Source organism: Felis catus, chromosome B3, assembly GCF_018350175.1.
Source record: "Felis catus isolate Fca126 chromosome B3, F.catus_Fca126_mat1.0, whole genome shotgun sequence".
Lineage (NCBI taxonomy): Eukaryota > Metazoa > Chordata > Mammalia > Carnivora > Felidae > Felis > Felis catus.
In genome coordinates, this window is record NC_058373.1 from 45,995,912 (window position 1) to 46,016,187 (window position 20,276).

The window sequence follows — 20,276 nt, forward strand, 5'->3', positions numbered from 1 at the left end:
ATGGGGCTAGATCTTAGGAAAATATGAGGATGACTGAGTGAGCATGGCATTTGGATCTACCTTTTCTCCAGCTCTATCTTCCAGTTCCTGATAAAGTAGCTGAGAGACTGAGAAGCTGAGTAGAACTCTCCAGATTCTTGAGCCTTAGGGTAAAAATAGTACATGAGGCCTTCTCTGTAGTGCTTCAGGTTTGGATCTTGAAGGGCTACTCCCTGGAAGTAAGGGCGGGTCAAAAAAATGTTCTACCTCTTCCTGTCAAAGGGATTACAGCTTTACATCACAGCTGCTTAATCTGTGATTAAAGTAAGGTGATCCAGGATTACTAGTGCATCAAGCCTAACGGTGAAGGCCAGAAGCAAAAATAAATTTTCTCTTGAGAAAAACATCATCGCCTGAAGCCTAAAATTCTATCTGTGGTTTTTCATGTATGTTGTCTGGCACTCAGCTGAAAATAATAAGCATATGAACAAATGAGACAACATGATGTAAGAACAAGAGGAGAAAAGTTGTATACCAAACATCAGTGATGCAAGAGTAAATGGCATAAAGTGTACACCCTCAAAGAGTTTACATTGTACTGGGGTATCAGACATGTAAACAGCCTAAAGGTTTCGAGGTACTGAAATGATCAGACACAGATACAGACTTTAATATGTTCAAGTACATAAAGATGGAATTTAAAATTGTAGCAGAAAACTGAAAATGAACAAAAGAGTCTGATGGAAATTCTAGAATTAAAAAACATAACAACAGAAATTAAGAATTTGATGGATTTAGATCTGGGTGGTATATCATAAAACAGAATGAACCACTCAGAAGCAAAAGGATAGAAAATACAGAAAAGAGATAGGAGACTCATCAAGAAGGTCTAGCATATGTATAATTGATTTCTCAGGAGGGGAAAAAATGACAGTGAAATAAGGACAGATATGGCAGAGACTTTTCCAAATATGACAGAGGATATCAACAATTTTGGTAAGCCCTGTAGTTAGAGCAGGATAAATACTTTATAGTGAAAATAACACCCTAGGATGTTATTAGAAAAGTCTAAAAACTGAAAGATATATACTCTTAAAGGCAACCAGTAAAAATAGTCCAGTCACCTTTACAGAAGCAACAGTAAAAATGACAGCTCATTTTTCATTGGAGACCATTGAAACCAGAAGACAGTAGTGTGTGGTGAAGCTGAGTAACTGCCACCCTCGAATGCTGTACTCAGTGAAAATAGATAAAGGCAAAATGAAGGTGGTAACTGAGAGAACAGAGAAACATGGAGTTGTCAAGGGAGAAGCAAAGTATGAAATGTGAGAGTAAATTTGGAATTGTGGCTTAAAATCTAATTTAATTTGTTTAATACAATTTATTTAATGTTTTTATTTTTGAGAGAGAGAGAGCGCGCGCGCGCACATGTGCAAGCAGGGGAGGGGCAGAGAGAGAGGGAGACACAGAATCCGAAGCAGGCTCCAGGCTCTGAGCTGTCAGAACAAAGCCCAACGTGGGGCTTGAACCCATGAGTGGTGAGATCATGACCTGAGTTAAAGTTGGATGCTTAACCGACTGAGCCACCCAGGTGCCCCAAATCTAATTTAATTTGAATTCTCCATAACTATGTCATCAAAACTCAGTTAAAATGGAGTCCTCAGATGTCAGCAAATGTTTAAGTGCTTGGATTCAATAGCAGTGTTAATTCCTACTTACTGAGTATCTGCTGTTTGCCTGCCAAGTCTGTGTTAGGTGATAGCAATATAGTGAGAAGCAAACAGGGATTGTTCTTTCTGGAGCTCCTGTTCTAGTGGTTGAAGTAATGGTAGTAGGCTGGAAACAGAAATTAAACCAATCACCACACAATATACCATAAGGTTGCACTATGGAAGGGACATGGGTGCATTCTGTGAGGTGGTGTAATCGATGGGTCTGAAGGAAAAAGCTTGGTTAGGAGAAGGCAGCTGTATGTGCATGTGCAAAGACTGGCAGGAGACAGACGATGTTGGAGGATTGGAAAGAAGTCTGTTTAGCTGTAGCACAGAGAGCTAGGGTTGGGTTATGTGGTAGAGTCTCTCTTTGAAATAATATAGAATGAGAAGAAACCAGGCATGTAAACAGAGACTGCAATGTTGATTTGGTGGCACATGTAAAGCATTTAGAGCTTTATCCTTAGAGCATTAGGAAGCCATTGAAATATATTATGCAGGTGGGTAATTTTGCAAGTTGGCATTTTGGAAAGAGTGTGGTTTGGAGAATAGAGGGAAGGCCGGTAGTGGATATGGATAGAGATATTGCAGTACCCTAGGTAATAAATGATGGTAGCTGGGGCTAATGTGAAGGCACCAGAGATAATGGGCAGATTCCCTAGGTATTTAGGAGATCAATTTGATGGGGCTAGGTAATAGATTGGGTATTAGAGGGAGAGAGAAGAAAATATCAAAGTAGTATAAGCTACTATAAGACTTGCTTTATATTTAAAGGATTATATATTAAAAAATGTTTTGAAAATGTTTAAAAGTGGAAGAATTGCTTGAATAGATTATAAATCATCTATATAGTGGAATGTTATGAGACTGAAAGTGAGATTTATAAGAATTTTTATGGTGTGGGGGAATACCTATGGTGTTACATAATAAAGCAGAATATGAAATTGTACATAATGTGTATTCTTAGCTGTATGAAGTATAATAGTGAAGCATACTAATTATCAGAAATGACTCTCTTTTTGACATATAGACACCTCAAGGAGAACATGCTGTTAATGGTCCAGAACACTTGAGGAAAAAACGTACAACTTCAGCTGAGAGAAATACTTGTCAGCTTTATATTCAGACTGATCATCTGTTCTTTAAATATTACGGAACACGAGAAGCTGTGATTGCCCAGGTATTTATAATTTTGCTACTATTTTAGGAGTTCTCACACTGTTAAATTATACCTATATTTTCCTCTAAAATTAAAGTTATGGCATATCTCTTTTTTGAAAAAAAAGTACATATTTTTAATAATTATAGAACATGTAGGATAAGTACACAGATGACTGAAAGACCAGTTAGGATGTTTTAGAGTCATGAAAAGCTGAAGTGTAAGAAAATGATTTCATGAAGATGATAGCACTGGAGCTTAGCTTTGAAAAGAGGATTGAATTTTCTTTTCTTTTCTTTTTTTTAATTTTATTTGTTTTTTGTAAATTTACATCCAAGTTAGTTAGCATATAGTGCAGTAATGATTTCAGGAATAGAATCCAGTGATTCATCCCCTACATATAACACCCAGTGCTTATTCCAACAAGTGTCTTCCTTAATGCCCCTTGCCCATTTATTCCTCTCTTCCCCACTCCCCTGCCAGCAACCCTCAGTTTGTTCTCTATATTTAAGAGTAAGAGGGTTGAATTTTCAATTGTGGTCCTAAAGAATGGAAGAATAAAGGAATCCTTCCAACAAGAAGTATTTAATTTCTATTCTGTATTCCCATTGTACTTAGTACTTTTTTTTTTGTACTTGGTGCTTTCAAAGTTGCATTGTTTGCATTTGTGTCTTTTCAACACTTACTATAAAGTAAAAAGTTTTTGGAGATAACCATGCAAGATACCCTTCGTGTTGAAGAGTCCCAGTGAGAGTTTGAGGATGCATTTTGACTCCAAATTTGATTTGAGACTAAGAGGATTCAGGTGCCAATAGTATAAATGATGGACTCATTTTGGTGTTGTTGACTAGCTTAATTTTAGACGTGTTCAAAAGCCAAGTGGTCATTCCTTAGGATATTGAAGTAGACCTGGAGTTTGGGAGAGGTTAGCCTAACCTTAAGCTTTCTGCATAGAATTTATGGGTACAAAAGATATAGTTCAAATAAGGGGAGAGAATGAAATTAAAAGGGAGGAAACTGAGGGATAATATCTGTATAGAGTGAGTAGGATGAGGAAGAGAAGCTATGGGGGAAAACATAATAAACATGTTGGAGATGAACTGGGGTTAGCCAAGGAAGAAACAAGTTTCAAAACAAAATGTCATATTATAGAGATATCAAAGAGAATGAAGAATGACTACAATATGTTAATTTACTAGATAGGGGGAGTCCTTTCACAATGTATACATGTATCAAATCATCAAGATGTGTACTTTAAACATCTTACAATTTTATTTGCAATTATGCCTCAATAATACTGAAGACAAAAAAGACTATAAAAGGTAGTTGATTTTTAGTTACTAGAAGGTTATTGATGAGTTTTAATCTGCTCTTGGTAGAGTCGTGAGGGTGAAAACATTGCAAGCATAATGGATGGGTTGGCCGAGGCAGCAAGAATTTTTTTTTTAATTTTTTAAAAGTTTATTTATTTTGAGAGAGAGAGCGTGTGAATACAAGTTGGGGACGGGCAGAGAGAGAGAGACAGAGGATCTGAAGCAGGCTCTGTACGGTCAGTGAGCAGAGCCCAATGTGGGGCCTGAGCCCACGAAACTGTGAGTTCGTGACCTGAGCTGAAATCAGGAGTCGGACACTTAACCAACTGAGCTACCCAGGCGCCCCAGTGAAGCAGCAAGGGTTTTAAGAAATGTGAAAAATAGGAAAAGATATGGTGACTTAGAAATACCATGAAGTATTTGGGGGTGAAAGGAAGACAGGGAATACTCAGGAGCAAGTTGGTAGGAAGAGGAAAATGATCCAGTAGAAAAGCAATGTAAGATACAAGAGAAAGAAAAATCGATAGGAGCCAATGTTCTTGCAGGTCCAGCCAGTAAGGATTGGATTCAGGAATAAAGAAGAGTTTCCCTTTAAGGAAGAATTACCCTTTGAGGAAGATAGAAATGGATAAAGTTAGAAAAATTTGAAGGTTAGGAGGGAGGGGAATCAAGACGAGCTCTCAGTAAAGTATGAAGTATAATCATCTGTGGAGGAATGTTTGAACTACTACTGTCAGGAATGGAGAAGAAACAGAATCTGATAAGGTATTACTAGGCCAAGCTGAGGTTAGATAGCATGAATTTATAATAGACCCTGTCAGCATTGTTAGGACTTTCTTTAACAGTATGTCAACCTGAGCTACTTCTGAAATTATTACTGTTCATTCTTCCACCTGACTGTGTCGTATTTGTATAATTTGTTTGAAAATAGTTTTAAAAGTGTATATACATGCTTTTACATAAATTGTAGCAAGAATGCTTTTTATATATATAAAGTTGGGAAAGTGGTTTAGAAGCCAGAGAGTTTAGTTGGGAGTCAGGTACATAAACAGAGAAGTCTTTTGTGTTCTATCACCATGTTTAATTTCCTCCTAGAATTTAGTAAATCTTTTTTTTTTTTTAATGTTTTTTTTTAAATTTATTTTTGAGAGAGACAGAGCATGAGTCAGGGAGGGGCAGAGAGAGAGGGAAACACAGAATTCGAAACAGGCTCCAGGCTCTGAGCTGTCAGCACAGAGCCCGACGTGGGGCTCGAACCCATGACTGGTGAGATCATGACCTGAGCTAAAGTTGGACGTTTAACCAGCGGAGCCACCCAGATGCCCCTAGAATTTAGCAAATCTGAATGTATCTTATTTATGTTTGCATTACTTCCTCTCATCCCTCCTCCTCTAGAATAAATCTTTGTAAATTTATATGGACCTTTTCTATTTGTTCACCATTAGATTCCTAGCACCTAAAACAGTTCCAGTGTATAGAAAGTGGTCAACAGAACTTAGAGAATGTGTACTAGTGCAGCAATAGAAAGACTAAAGTCAGAGAATGACTGAGTGTCCTGATTATTATCAGGGAAGTTCTTACAGAAGATATTCAAACTAAGCCTGAAGGATAAATAAAGATACTGTAGGCATAAGAAAATAGCATGTGAAAAGGCATGGAGGTCTGACACTGCAGGGTTGATTGAGGGAACAAAGTTTTATATGATTCAAGCAAGAGTGCATGTTTGTTTTTGGCTGGGGACGAGTCTGGAAAAGGCACAGAATCTCCCCTCTCAGCCCTAGTTGACTAATCTTATTTCATCTTTTCATCCAGTATATGATGTAGACATTTTAAAATTTGAGTGTGGTTGAACATGAATAATTCTTGATTTGGGAGATGGAAATTCACAGTCTTTTTTCACATTTTAATACTGCCTCTAAAATATTGTTCTTTTTTCAAATCTGTAGATATCCAGTCATGTTAAAGCAATTGATACAATTTACCAGACCACAGACTTCTCTGGAATCCGCAACATCAGTTTCATGGTGAAACGAATAAGAGTAAGGAATTCCTTTATTTTTTTATTTTTTTCAATGTTTGTTTATTTTTGAGAGAGAGAGAGAGCACGTGCGTGCACAAGTAGGGGAGGGGCAGAGAGAGAGAGAGAGAGGGAGACACAGAATCTGAAGCAGGCTCAAGGCTCTAAGCTGTCAGCACAGAGCCCGATGCAGGCCTCGAACCCATGGACTGTGAGATCATGACCTGAGCTGCAGATGCTCAACTGACTGAGCCACCCAGACAGCCCAAGAGTAAGGAATTTCAGTAGTTCAGAACATTAAGAAAGACCCTAAGGACCATGTTTACAAAAAGAAAAATACTTGGTTTTTACTTCATCTTTATGTAGTAATAGTTTATTTTATATTACTGATCCTACTGTCTTTACTCTTGGCTTTTACACACACACACACACACACACACACACACACACACACACACACACTGGGTTTATGATTTAGAACGAAATCTGTAGGGCTGTAATCTGTACTGCAAAAGAGGTAACAGTCATACTATATTCTGTCTGATTAATATAACATTTAGAAAGCCATAACTTCTCAATAACTACAGGTATAGTACTTGACCTTTTATCCCCCTGATGTCATTTTCCAGCTTCTTAAGATTTGCTTTGTGTGGTATTTTTCCCAGTGTGTCTCATTTGGTGTTCCAGGGAAGGAAAAGATAGATGGAATGGTTAAATAAAATTGGAAGTCGGAAAAACAGTACTGTACCCTCGTCTTGTAAATCCACAGTGCACGCTAACTTATCTCAGATTTTGAGAATTCCTTCATGAGAGAAACTCATAATTTTTTCTTAAAATGTTTACTTTGAGAGAGAGAAAGAGAGAGAGCAAGGGAGGGGCAGAGAGCAAGGGAGAGAGAGAATCCCAAGCACGCTCTCTGCTGTTAGTGTGGAGCTTGATGTGGGGCTTGATGCCATGAACTGTGAGATCACGACCTGAGCTGAAATCAGGAGTTGGACGCTTAACTGACTGAGCCATCCAGCTGCCCTGAAACTCATAATTTTCAGAAATAATTTGACCATGGAACCTTTTCTGTATTAATGTCAACTGAGAGTCCAAATAAATGTAGAACACATTTTGAGAAATGCTCACCCAGAGCCACAGGGTCACTGATGATTAGTTTTAATGTTATAAATTTAAATAAGTAGATTTTAAATTACTAACAAAATTGGGTTGGTTGTTTCAGAAGTTTTCCAAATGTGAATCTTTCCATGTGTATAGCTTTTAAGAATATGAATTCATAAACTAGATAAGAACCTGAATTAAAAAAATTATTTTATGAAAGTATTTGCCACAGGGTTTCTTTATTTTTGTGCTTCTAACTTTCTTCAAATACGGTTGACTAAATTATAATTTGTGTTCATGGATGTAATATATTTAATAGCATAGGCAAAATTGATCCTTAGTAGTATGATTAAATGTTAAATTGGAATTTAAGGTGAAATGTGGTTTGTAGATAAATAATGTAAGAATTGTTCATAATCAATTGCTTTCATGTATATTGAGAGCAATTTAAACTCTTAAATGACCAAGAAAAATATTGTTTAGTAGGCAAAGTAATAAAATGCAAAGTAGTGAATCGCTTCTTGGCCTTTTGGCTAAGATCAAGTGTAGTCTCTGTTCTTATCAATTTAAAATGCAAAGTAGTGAAAAGTAAAGAATACCAGAACAAATTTAGTGAAGCACTTTTTTTTTGAGTAAAATGCTTTGCATTATGAAGAAATGCATGTGTATGAGTGGATAGTGTGGCAGTTAGTTGTTTTCAGGTTTTTAGCTGAGATTGAAATTTTAGTTCAGATCTCATCTGCTGAAGATTCCTTGTGACCCATTAATTAATTTGAAGTTTGTATCAATATTTAAATAAGAATTATCTCATTTCTGATATAGGTAGCTAAAATTTAGACGCAGTTTTTATTTGTAGCCAATATTACAGAAATATCAAGGAATTTCATTTGACTGGGAAAAAAGCCATTTATAGCATTTCTCTCAGATGTGTTATTTACAATATAGTGTAATAACTTTTGGAATTATTTATGTTAGATGACCATTACTGATTGTTTTTAGTTAATTGTTAGTAGATAAATCAGATGTTCTGAAATCTGTCCTTAGGCAGTTGCCCTGAGTAGTGTTTTTGCAATCCTGCTTCTAAGCCTCTTGGTTTTACTGAAGGGTGTGGATCCTAAAAAGACCTAACATTGTCATTTTATCAACTGTTATATCCTCCCTTTACTACCAACATTTTCAATAGGATGAAGTTTGCCTTCTAAAAAATGTTTACTTTCATGGATACCCCTTTGTATTCTGTATCAACAGTTCTGTCTGTAATGCTCTCACTTACTTGAGGAAAGCCACATTGTTCTAGGACTTCAAAGGTTAGGCAGGGGTCTCTGAAAGGAGGCAGGGGCTAATAAATGAAAGCTTTTGTTTGTAGAAGTTTGGTATCAGAACTGATTATTCTTCAGATTGTGAAGGAGGAACCTGCACTAGGAGTATAGTAGCTAAGCATCTTAAGAAATATTCTGGAGGAACTCAGCTTCATACAGTAAGAGAAGAGAATTGTCAGTAAAAAAAAATCTTGCCCACAGTCAGGGAAAAACAATTGAACTTGCAGTTTATTGGGCTCGACTCCTGTGATTTTAGGCAAGGAGAACCAAGAAAACGATTTGTCTGTTGAATTGACAGTCTTGGGTTTGATATCTATGTTATGTTCTAGTAATTAGCTAAAGTTTAAGGTTTTTATATCCTTATATTTTCCACCGTGTGCAGGAGATTAGCACTAAAAGAGACTTACTCAGATGATTAAATTTGAGAAGCTATACTTTTATTAGAATTTTTCTTTCAAGAAGAACTTGTTTTTCCATCCCAAAGAGAATGCTCAGTGTTCAGGAACCTGGTCAAACCTTGCCCAGAAATTTAACATGCTCAATTTTAATTCTCCTACTCTGTTTCTCCCCCCACTCCCCCACCCCCCTTCCTTCTTTTCAGCTTCTATAATCAGCTCAGGGGTGGGGGCATTGGGGGATGAGTTGTAGAAGCCTTAATTCAGGCCTGATTTCCCTTGGGTCCCAAGCATATTGTGCAGGCAAATGCAGAAGAAGGGGAGCAAAGACTTTACACAAAGGCTCTGCTAACTTTAATTGCTTATTTAAATAATTGTTTTGAATTTTAGATCAACACAACTGCTGATGAGAAGGACCCTACAAATCCGTTTCGATTCCCAAATATTGGTGTGGAGAAGTTTCTGGAATTGAATTCTGAGCAGAATCATGATGACTACTGTTTGGCCTATGTCTTCACAGACCGAGATTTTGATGATGGTGTTCTTGGTCTGGCTTGGGTTGGAGCACCTTCAGGTAGTTTATTTAACTGTTTCTTGCCTTAATGCTTGAAACAAAAAGCAGTTTTCAGGGCAACTTGAATTTTACAAAAGTATAGGAGAACCTGATGCCTGTACATTATCTTAATTTATTCAACTTGAGTTAGGCAAGCATGATGTAAGTAGAAAAATAGATGAAACAACTTTTTATTTTGTCATGAGTACTAACAAGGGGGTATCCTGACATTTGGTACATTCAGTGGCTGAAATAAATAATTTTATGAGAAAAAGAAGTACTCATTTCTGAAAACAAAAATGAAATATTAATTTTTTCAGAGAAGTTAATATTATTAATTAAAGATTTTTATTTTTCTTGGAAAGAGGGCCTTAGAATTACAAGGGGAAAACTATGTTCTTGCTTCTGTTCTGGAATGAGATAGAGAGTGGAGAAACCCTGGTCAGGAGCACTAGGTAAAAAGAAAAGAAAGACTGCTCTTATTATTATTTTATTTATAGCCTTTATTTTAACAAAAGTAAAGTGTTCCCTGAAAAGAGATGTAAGCAGCAGGTGCCAGTACCCACAGCTCCACTGACCTCGGCACCTGGGCCCGTGTTCTACTGGGGTCTCTGCCTTAGCCATGAACACTGCTGTTGCTAAGAAATCTGGGATAGGATCCTCTACCCATTGCATTGGAGGTGGAACAGTCTGTGATTTACATTATCGTTAAGTTCAGAAGCCTCGTTTAGAGAAATACAGATTTATTAATTGAAAGGTTGAGTAGAAACAATCACATACTCTTTGAATATAGATTTGGTCATATAGAGGTTGATCAATAGTCTGTCAGCTTTTGAGCTGTATACAGTAATGTCTCTTTCTTCTGATGTATCATTTCTATCTTTTTATAAGAATCACCTTCTGCTTTATGTAGGATAAGGCCAGCTTTTCTATTCCTAGTTTATTTTGTATTCCTATTAGTTTATTGTTTGATTTGTAATGCGTATTTTAAATCTTAAGTGGTACTATATTTTAGCTTTTATACTTTCTGCTCTTTTTTTTAAGCCAGCAATGAATATTCTTTTTACAATTTTCAAAACTTCTTTTGTTTTTCTTCCACATTTTTATAATGTCCTTAAGGTGCAAGTTTATGTCATGGATTGTATATATCATAGTACAGTATTTTTGGAGATTTATATTTGTTTCTTATGTTGATCTGTCCTGCTTTTGTGTTACTTGCATTGTCAGCAGATTTTACAAACTCATTCTTTTCTTTGATAATTTCACATGTTTTATAACTTTTATATTTTGAAATTTCTTTTCCCCTCCTTTAATAAGTTGGATGATTTTATCACAAAGTTTATAATTTCTTCTACTTGTTCATTAGTAAGTACTGTTAAAATTCAAGGATGCTTTTGATCTTTTGTTGTAAATTACCATTAATATAGTGATTCTCAAAGTCTGTTCCTTGGACTAGCAGCATCAGCATCACCTGGGAACTTGTTAGAAATGTAAATTCATAGGTCCCACCCAGGTCTACTGATTCCACTAGGTGTGGAGTCCAACAATCTTTGTTTGAACAAGCCTTCCAGGTGATTCTGATGCACTCAGAACTACCATATTCATATTTTTGTCTCTAAAAAACTTGTTTACAGAATGGCTCCTGGGAAAATGATTGGATGATTACAAACCAGAAACTTGCTGTCATTTTACATTTTCACCTCCAGACTTGTGCTCTTTAAGAATGTAATGCTCCTGAAGGAGCTTGGTCATTTTTTTTTTTTAATCTTTAGATAGCTTCATGTCTATAAATGCAAAAATAAGCTATATTTTTAAGACAGTTTAAGATTCACAGAAAAATTGAGCAAATGGCATAGAGAGTTCCTGTACACCCTCTTTCCCTCATATTATTAACAGCTTACATTAGTATGGTGTATTTGTTATAGTTAACAAATATGTTGCTTCATTATTGTTAACTGAAGTCCATAGTTGATTCACATTTTTTTAGTTTTTACCTAAGATCTCTTTTTTGTTCCAGGATCTCATCCAAGATACCACATTACATTTAGTTGTTATGTCTCTTTAGTCTTTTCTTGGCTGTTTTAGTTTCTTGGACTTTTTTTGTTTTTGATGGCCTTATCAATTTTGAGGAGTACTGGTCAGGTAGGTATCTTGTAGGATGCCCCTCTCTTCCAGTCTCTTTGATGTTTTTCTCATGATTAAACTGGGGTGATGGATTTGGGGGACAGTTAATTTTTATATCTAGTTATTTTTTTTATTTGGACCACCAAGTATCATGCCGCTCATTTTACTGAAGTGGCAGTGGGTAGAGTTCTAGATTTTAAATGGTGGGACACATAACTTATTTTTTTGTCATAGATTCTACATCTGCTGCCTTTATTCTGTGTTAAATTCCCAACTCCAGTTCTTAGAAGCCTTATTCTAAGAGCTGTTGGGAAGGGGCTAGACAGGGACAGAATGGAGGCCAGAATGGGCAAGAGAAGGGATCTTTGTTCCCTTGATCCAACTTTTTCTAGTATAGGGTGCCTGCCCTATACTAGACATTGACAGGTTTTTTTTTCACTTCCCTTTGCCCTTTGACTATCTGAACTGAGTCTTATATTTGACTTACATTGTATTTTTTATAAGGAAAAATATATTTGTCTTTATTGATTATTCCAGTACCCTTCTGAGGTATAGGTGTTATTGACTCCATTCTGCAGATGAGGAAAGGATTCAGAGACTTTGTGACGAACCCAGTATCACACAGAGCCTAGAATCTGGACCTTTTGTTTCCAGGTTCAGTGCATTTAGTAGTTAGTGTGCTAAGTATTATATACTTTAATATCTTAGCTTTCTGTAAGACACTTCTGATAAGAAGTTGAAATGTTTTCCTGCATTTTAATAGAGGTTTTGTATTGTTGGAATCCATTTTTTTAAGAAAAAGGAGTTATAAGAGAGTACTACTCTGTAATATTTAGATATCATTTTGGGTAATTGTCATGGCATAATAGGAAGAGCACTGGTTTGGGAGCTAGGAGACTGGGTTCTTGTCTGTTCTCTGTAAATTCAGGTAAATCATTTTGCTTCAACATGTTTATTTTTCATTGTAACTTCTTCTCTCATGTTCATGCCCTTTGGGACTTCATGTTTATGCCTATAGATCTTAGTAATGCTTCCTGTTACCTGTTTGTTTTCTTTTTTTTTTTTTTAATGTTTATGTATTTTGAGACAGAGAAATCGTGCATGTGGGAGGCACAGAGAGATTGGGAGAGAGAGAATCCCAAGCAGGCTCAGCATTGTCTGAGCAGAGTCCAACGTGGGGCTTGATCTCACCAATCATGAGATCACGACCTGAGCCGAAATCAAGAGTCGGATGCCTAACTGACTGAGCCACCCAGGCCCCCTCCCTCTCCGTTATCTGATATTTAAAAAATACCATTTCAGAGCTGATCTGTTCAGCTTATGATCAGTTACTATTTCTTAATCTTTTCATTTTTATTTGGCCTAATTTTGATTTTGTTGTATTATTTAGCTTTTATTTAATTATGCAGATATTTTACTACTTAAATGGTGGTGGGAAAGATTTTGTTGTGATATTAATTTTCACGGAATATTACTTTAATTATTAGCAGTAGTCTCTGCTGACTTTGTTAAACTGGGGAAAAATGAAGGCTGAAACATTTGAATAGTAGGTTTCTTTAAGTCTTCTTATACTACTTTTTATTCTTATTTAATATCACACTGTAGTTGGGTACTGCCTTGGGTTTCTTTAATGAGGAAAACAGCACCTCCTATCCAACTCCATAATAAGTGGAAACAACTAGTGAACTGGGCTGGCTTGGAGGCTCCCATTTAAAATTATATACAGGTTAGGGGCGCCTGTGGGTGGCTCAGTCGGTTAAGCATCCGACTTTGCCTCAGTTCATGATTTCATGGTTCGTGAGATAATAAAAACTTATACACAGATTAGAAGAGAGCCAAAAAAGGGAGTCTGGTCTTCCAGACAAAGTCAGTCTTAGATATGAATCTATAAAGATTTCTTTAAACTTTTCTTTGTATGAGCACTCGTCTGTGTTAAGCAGGTAGCCTCTTATTTAATTTCGAGACTGAAACATTGATTCCTTGACTGAGTAAATGACTATATTAGATAAAATTTTTGTTTTATTTCATTTGTGGCACCCTTCTAACATGGCTTTTGATAGGGACTTTTTTTTTTTTAATTTATTAAGGTATATTTTGTTCATATATTGTCCTTCTTAATGTTATCCTAATGAACATAGTCTCACTTTGGGCATGACACCGAATAAGGCAAGCTCTGGAATTCGTCTCCATAATTAATCCTGAACCATTTAGTATTCCTCTAACTCATTTGTGAAAAACATTTTATGAGACATTTCATTTGGTAGCAATGGTCTCTTCTGTTTTTCTTAGTTAAGAAATTTTAGTTTGATTTTACATATTAGTATTTAAGGGCATACAAAGCTCAAAATGGTGTTCACAAGATAACCCACAAACTGTCAAATTCTTAACATGTTGTTTAAAAGTCTAATTATAGGGCTAGGAGAATTGCATCATTAGAATATTACAACAGGACACTAAATATATTGGCATTTTGTGCAGGTCTGGATTGTTCCGTGCAGGATGTTTAACATCTGGGGTCCCTACCTATTATGTGTGAGTACTGCTCCCCAGACATGAAAGGTGAAGAAATGTCCCAGGACATTTCCTGATAACCTTTCTGGGAGTAGTACTACTGTCTGGTTCAAAATTACTGCTCAAATTGATACTGCATGGTCAGCATGCTGCTATTAAGTTTTAGGTGTTTAGGCCTGTTCACATCAAAACTGTGTTTGTGGACTCTGTCAGGGTATTATATTACCCTTGTGGTTTTTCTAATTTGGAGGGGGGAGGTCTGTTTTAATAGCTTTTAACTCAAATTTTAAAAATCTTACCCTTCTCATTACTATTTACAATTTGTGTTTTGCAGTGATGACTACATGTAGTAAAATTTTAAATGTATGATATCAAGCAGTTACTGAACTAGAGCTATATAGTTTCACTGTAGATATGTATGATATCACTAATTGAGTTTCTGGCACATCAGAACTAGTTGCAGTATTTTTTACTAAATTAAACCATAACTGAGCACTGGGTGTTACATGGAATTGTTAAATCAACACCTAAACTAATATAACACTGTATGTTAACTGTATTGGAATTAAAATTTAAAAAAAGTCAGTGCACTATTGCCAAAAAAAATTAAACCATAGCCTATAAAATTAAATTTAATGTTTTATTTTTTTCTGTTAATTAACATGTTAATAGTTTATAACAAATACCAAACTTTTCTGTGATAGTTATTAAAACCGAAAGTAGTTGTTAAGATGTTAAACAAGGTGTGAATTACTGTATTTCAGAAAAGTACATTTGAATTTATGTATGATCATCCCTTAAATGAGATAGACCTTAAACATACAGAAAAATATATTATCAGAGTTTTTAATACTTGCTATTTATTTCTTCTTTTTTTAACTGATAAAGATTTACAGTGTGAAGTCTTCTATGCTTAATTCAAGTTTGACAATACTGCATTGGACCAATTTCCATATGACAAATCTTCACTAAGGCAGGATTTTAATTTACTATTTGTTTAAAACTATAATATGTAGATGATAATTACTACATACAGAGTGCTATTCATATCTTTTCTAGTCTGGAAATAGTGATACAGTCCTTAGGACTCATCTCAAAAGTAGAAGTAGCATAAGAAAATATATTACATATTGTTAAATTATTTGCTGATTTCTTTCTGTTAAGATTTCTTTGTAGAAGAGGTAGTAAGTTTTGAATATCATAAAGGTTCTCTAATTTTTGGTGGTTAAAATCTGCATAGGCCCAGTCTTTCAGTTTACATTTCTGTGAAGCATGTTATTTCCTAACTTCTTCCTAACTCCTATCATAACAGTAATTCAGATTTATATTTTGTTGCCATATATTTTCTAATGTTAAAAGGAACAGCGCAGCAATTGTAGTGTCATGACATTCTTGCAAATCTATTTTGAATTGCCCTCTATTATATGCTTTATTAAGGATTATAAATATTAGATTTTTTTAATGGTTTATTAACTTGGTTGTAACTTTGTGTATAGAAAGCTAATTTGAAATAATTTGATCACTTATCAGAATATCCTAACATTTGATTGTGTTTAAATAAAAAACAAAGAGAGAAACCTTTTACATGTGAATTCTCACTAAAAGTCTTTAACAGAATTTTAAAAAGAACTATGTTCTTCTCAGTATAATATACATAAAGATGGGTTGGTCAGCCAGTTTCTGATTTTCCTGTTGTTGTTTTTCTAATTTCTTATGTTAACTGCTTTTAGATGTGCAAGTACTTTCATTTTGATATTAAGCTTTAAAGTTCCTCTTATTGCAGAGGTGAACTACAAAATGATTTAATATGTATAATAAAGTAGCAATACGGCTTCACTTTCTTTTTATTTTTTTAAGTTTATTGATTTATTTTGATAGAGAGCGCTCATGTATGTGTATACACCCAAGCAGGGGAGGGGAGGGGCAGACAGAGAGAGAGAGAGAGAGAGAGAGAGAGAGAGAGAGAGAATCCCAAGCAGGCTGTATTAGTGCAGAGCCTGACTCAGGGCTCGAACTCACAAACCGTCAAGATCATGACCTGAGCCGAAGTCAGACACTCAACAGACTGAGCCATCCAGGCGCCCCAGTGACACGGCTTTTCTTTTAAAATTTGAAAGTATTCTCATCGCTTCTCAGCCTTTTGGCTAAGATCAAGTGTAAAATTTGAAAGTATTCTTGAGACACATTGGAAAATGATAATTCAATTTTTTGAACTTATTTTGAAGAAAATTTCAAACCTGCTAAAAAGTTGCAGGAATAGTACAGTGAACTCCTGATATATCAGTCAGGTTTTTTCCACATTTGCTTTATTCCCCTTCCATCCCACCCTCTATCCATCCATTCCTCCTTCCTTCCTTCCTTCCTTCCTTCCTTCCTTCCTTCCTTCCTTCCCACCCACCCCCTTTTTTTATTACGTACTGGACATAATTCTTTTCTTTTTTTCCTCTGCTTTATTGAGGTGTAATTGACAAATAAAATAGTAAGATATTTGAAGTGTACAATATGATGATTTTATATTCATATACATTGTGAGAGGATTTCCTCCCCTTGAGTAACACATCCATCACCTCACATATTTATTTGTTTATTTTCGTTGAGAATATTTAAGTTCTACGCTCTTTGCAAATTTCATTTGTACAATATAGTGTTATCAACTATACACATCATGTTATATATACATTAGCTACTTAGACCTTATTCCTTCTATTTTTTTGTTTTTAATTTTTTTTAAAAGTTTATTTATTTTGAGAAAGAGAGTGTGTGCAAGCTGGGGAGGGGCAGAGAGAGAGGGAGAGAGTAGACTCCATGCTGTCAGCACAGAGCCCTATGTGGGGCTTGATTTCACAAATCGTGAGATCATGACCTGAGCCGAAACCAAGAATCAGATGCCTAACCAACTGAGCCACCCAGGTGCTCTGACCTTACTCATTCTATAACTGGAAATTTGTACCCTTTTACAAATCTCTCCCTGTCCTTCTCTTCACTTGCCCACCAGCCCCTGGCAACCACTAATTATTTTCTCTTTTAAAAAATATATTGTGTATTGCCTCTCAGGATAGTGAATTACATACTCCTATGCATCACTGCTATTATTTGTAGAAGTGACTTTCTCAGAATCTACTTGAGCATATTTTGTTCAACTTTCATTTAAATTAAATGTAATTTTTTAACATGAAAAGGTATATAGGATTTGACAGCATAAATACGGATATATTCAGATTTAACAGAAACTTAAATACTTGTTTTGCTAAATTGATGGGAACAAAAATTGGGGAATACTTCGATTATGAAGAACATTTTATTAAGGGCCTTGTTCTCCATCCTGGCACTTTCTTTATGTGTACCACTAAAACTTACTTGAAATGACTTCCTAATCTTGGACTAAAAAAGCTTCTGAGTACTTGATATAAGTGGGATATATAAAATGTTTTAATTTAATATAGCATATATTAGAAAGTTATTTTGAGGGGTAAATAGATGCTAATTTAGCCATCTTCTGTTCTGAATTAGGAAGCTCTGGAGGAATATGTGAAAAAAGTAAGCTGTATTCAGATGGTAAGAAGAAGTCCTTAAACACTGGAATTATTACTGTTCAGAACTATGGGTCTCATGTACCCCCCAAAGTCTCTCACATTACTTTTGCTCATGAAGTTGGACATAACTTTGGATCTCCAGTAAGTATTGTCTAATTATTTGATTTTCAGAAAGTTACTAACCTAGCTTTTATGTTGAATGATTTGTTTGTTTGCATTGAAAACAAGTACATGTGAATGTTTAGGGATTTTTTTAGTTGAAGTATATTTGACTGATGTTAGTTTTTATATATTGGAACACACAGTAATGTCCTTGACAATACGGAAAGGGAGGAAGGTAGAATATTTGTGAGTCAAATAAGAAGAGTAAGCATAACAATGCAGGATTCTATGAAGGCAAGGAATTTTGTCTGTTTCATTCACTTCTCTGTCTGCTGATCCTAGAACAGTGCCTGGTATGTGATTCATTCAAATATCTGCTCAGTGAGGATCACTTTTCATTGTTAAAAGTACATTTTGAATGTTGCAAACTTGGAGTGTTTTTTGTTTTTTTTTTAAATTTTTTTGCTTGGTTTCTGTTAAAACGTTACTGTGGTTTAGTAGATTTATCTTGAGTGTGGAGTGGAATGCGGTATTTAAAAATTTTTCAGTATGAAAAATTGTAACATACAGAAAAGTAGAGAAAGATGGTACAATAAATTCTTACATGCCCATCGTCCAGAGCAGGCATCAGCACTTCTTCTGTAAAGAGACTGCTAGTAAACATTCTAGGTTTTGGAGGCAATACATGTTTTTCTGTTGTTTTTACAATTCTTGAAACACGGGAAACCATTCTTAGCTTACGCCATATAGAAATGGGCTATGGGCTGCCAGTCTCTGATTCAGATGTAACAGGTATCAAGATTTTGCCACATGTCCTTTCTGTATTTCTTTCTTTTTGTAAAGTATTAGAAGCAAATTTATTCATCCTTACATATTTCAGTATACATTTCTAAAGAAATAAACATTTTCTTACATAACCATGATGTGGTTATGATACCTGACAGAATTAACAATTCTTTGGTATCATTTAGTCCTCAGTTAATTATATTGATTTTCAGGGGACCTAAAGCTTAATGCACACACAGATACAAAATACTGAAAGATAATCTCTTTGTGATTTTTGGAAGGCTTATTAAATTTTTGGTAGGCTTGTCAAATTTCATTTGACAGCTATACATGAATTCATTTTACTTGCACCATATCACTTAAAAAAATGTAAGTTTTCATGAGTTTAGAAAAACAGTAAATACTTGGAGCTTCACATCCTCAAATGCACTTCTCTAATTTTCTCCCAGTTTGTAAACTGGAAGTCCCATCTCATTAAGTTGCAAGCCTTTCTTCTTCTAAGTCTCTATTAGAAATTGATAGATTATTATCAATGCTCTTGGATAAACTGTTTAAAATGTGTTCAATCTCTCTACTTCTTGACTGCTTCTATGATCTGTTCTTTTGTTTGTTCTGTTCTTGACTTCGATATATATTTTTTTCAATATATATTGAAAGCGTTACAGAGGTTCAAAACCCAATGTGGTTTCTCTTTATGTAATCGGACTATTGTTTATGGTTAGTTTGCTTTTTCAAGGGCAAGTAAATATTCTCTTTTCTCTCCCAGTCCCTTTGATTCCAGCCCTTACTAAGGGAGTTGTGGTATCCTTTAGCTACTCCTCTGCCCTTTAGTCTAGGGCCTCCCAATTTTTAATGTGCATACAAATTACCAGGGATCTTAAAATACAGATTCCATTTCCATTGGGGGAGGCAAGTTTCTGAATTTTTAAGACACTCCCAGGTGATGCTGTAGCTGCCCCTGGTCTGCAGGCCACATGTGGAGTAGGGAATCTATAATCTGTTCTCTTCATTTCCTGTGTAATCTGTTCTCTACCCAGCTGCCAGAGATTTTCTTTTTTTGGCATATTAATTTCATATTACTTAATGCTTTTTGTTTAATGGATAAATTGGTTCGCATTCTTTGCATAGTCTGCTATCTTTTCCTCATACGAGATTACTTTTAATGACTCTACCATGCTCAATCACACCCCATTCCTATGTGGGGTAAATATTTATAAGTACTTTAATAGAGCAGCCAGAACCATAAATTCCTGAGCCGATCCCCTTTGACATCTTTATCTGAAATCTGTCTTTATCTCCCCTGTTGTACATCTGTACTTTGTCAGTGCTACTTTCTCTCTGAGTGGTTCACACTGTCTCTTTTATTTATTTATCTTATCCCAAATCTTTACTGCACACCTGTTGTTAACCATTAAAACTTTGGGAAGTTATAATCATAATGACACTAGTTTCTGTCTCTCAGTATGCAAGTTATGTGTTTACTCTTACCAAAGTAATCTTTGTCTAGGTTATAGTTCTGATTGTTTTGATCATGTCACTTGTGTTTACAACCTTACGTCCTGTACCTGCTAATATTGCTGATACAGTTTCCTAATCTTAGCATTTAGGGCTTTCCATCATTTGGGCTTAAGTATATTTCCAGTGTTAACTGCCTTCTCGTGTCAAAATA

The 20,276-nt window shown here is 35.4% G+C and overlaps 1 protein-coding gene and 2 pseudogenes across 1 annotated transcript in view; all 3 read left to right on the top strand.

Annotated features, from left to right (window-relative positions):
- Positions 1-20,276, top strand: part of ADAM10 (ADAM metallopeptidase domain 10) — a 137,715-nt gene that overhangs the window by 90,567 nt on the left and 26,872 nt on the right. Inside the window, exons 6-9 of the mRNA XM_011282902.4 lie at positions 2,722-2,871; positions 6,110-6,202; positions 9,389-9,572; positions 17,697-17,860. Coding sequence (XP_011281204.1) covers positions 2,722-2,871; positions 6,110-6,202; positions 9,389-9,572; positions 17,697-17,860 — 591 coding nt within the window. The remainder of the gene's footprint in view (positions 1-2,721; positions 2,872-6,109; positions 6,203-9,388; positions 9,573-17,696; positions 17,861-20,276) is intronic.
- LOC111561248 lies at positions 7,798-7,928 on the top strand (annotated as a pseudogene).
- On the top strand, positions 16,311-16,490 carry LOC111561259 (annotated as a pseudogene).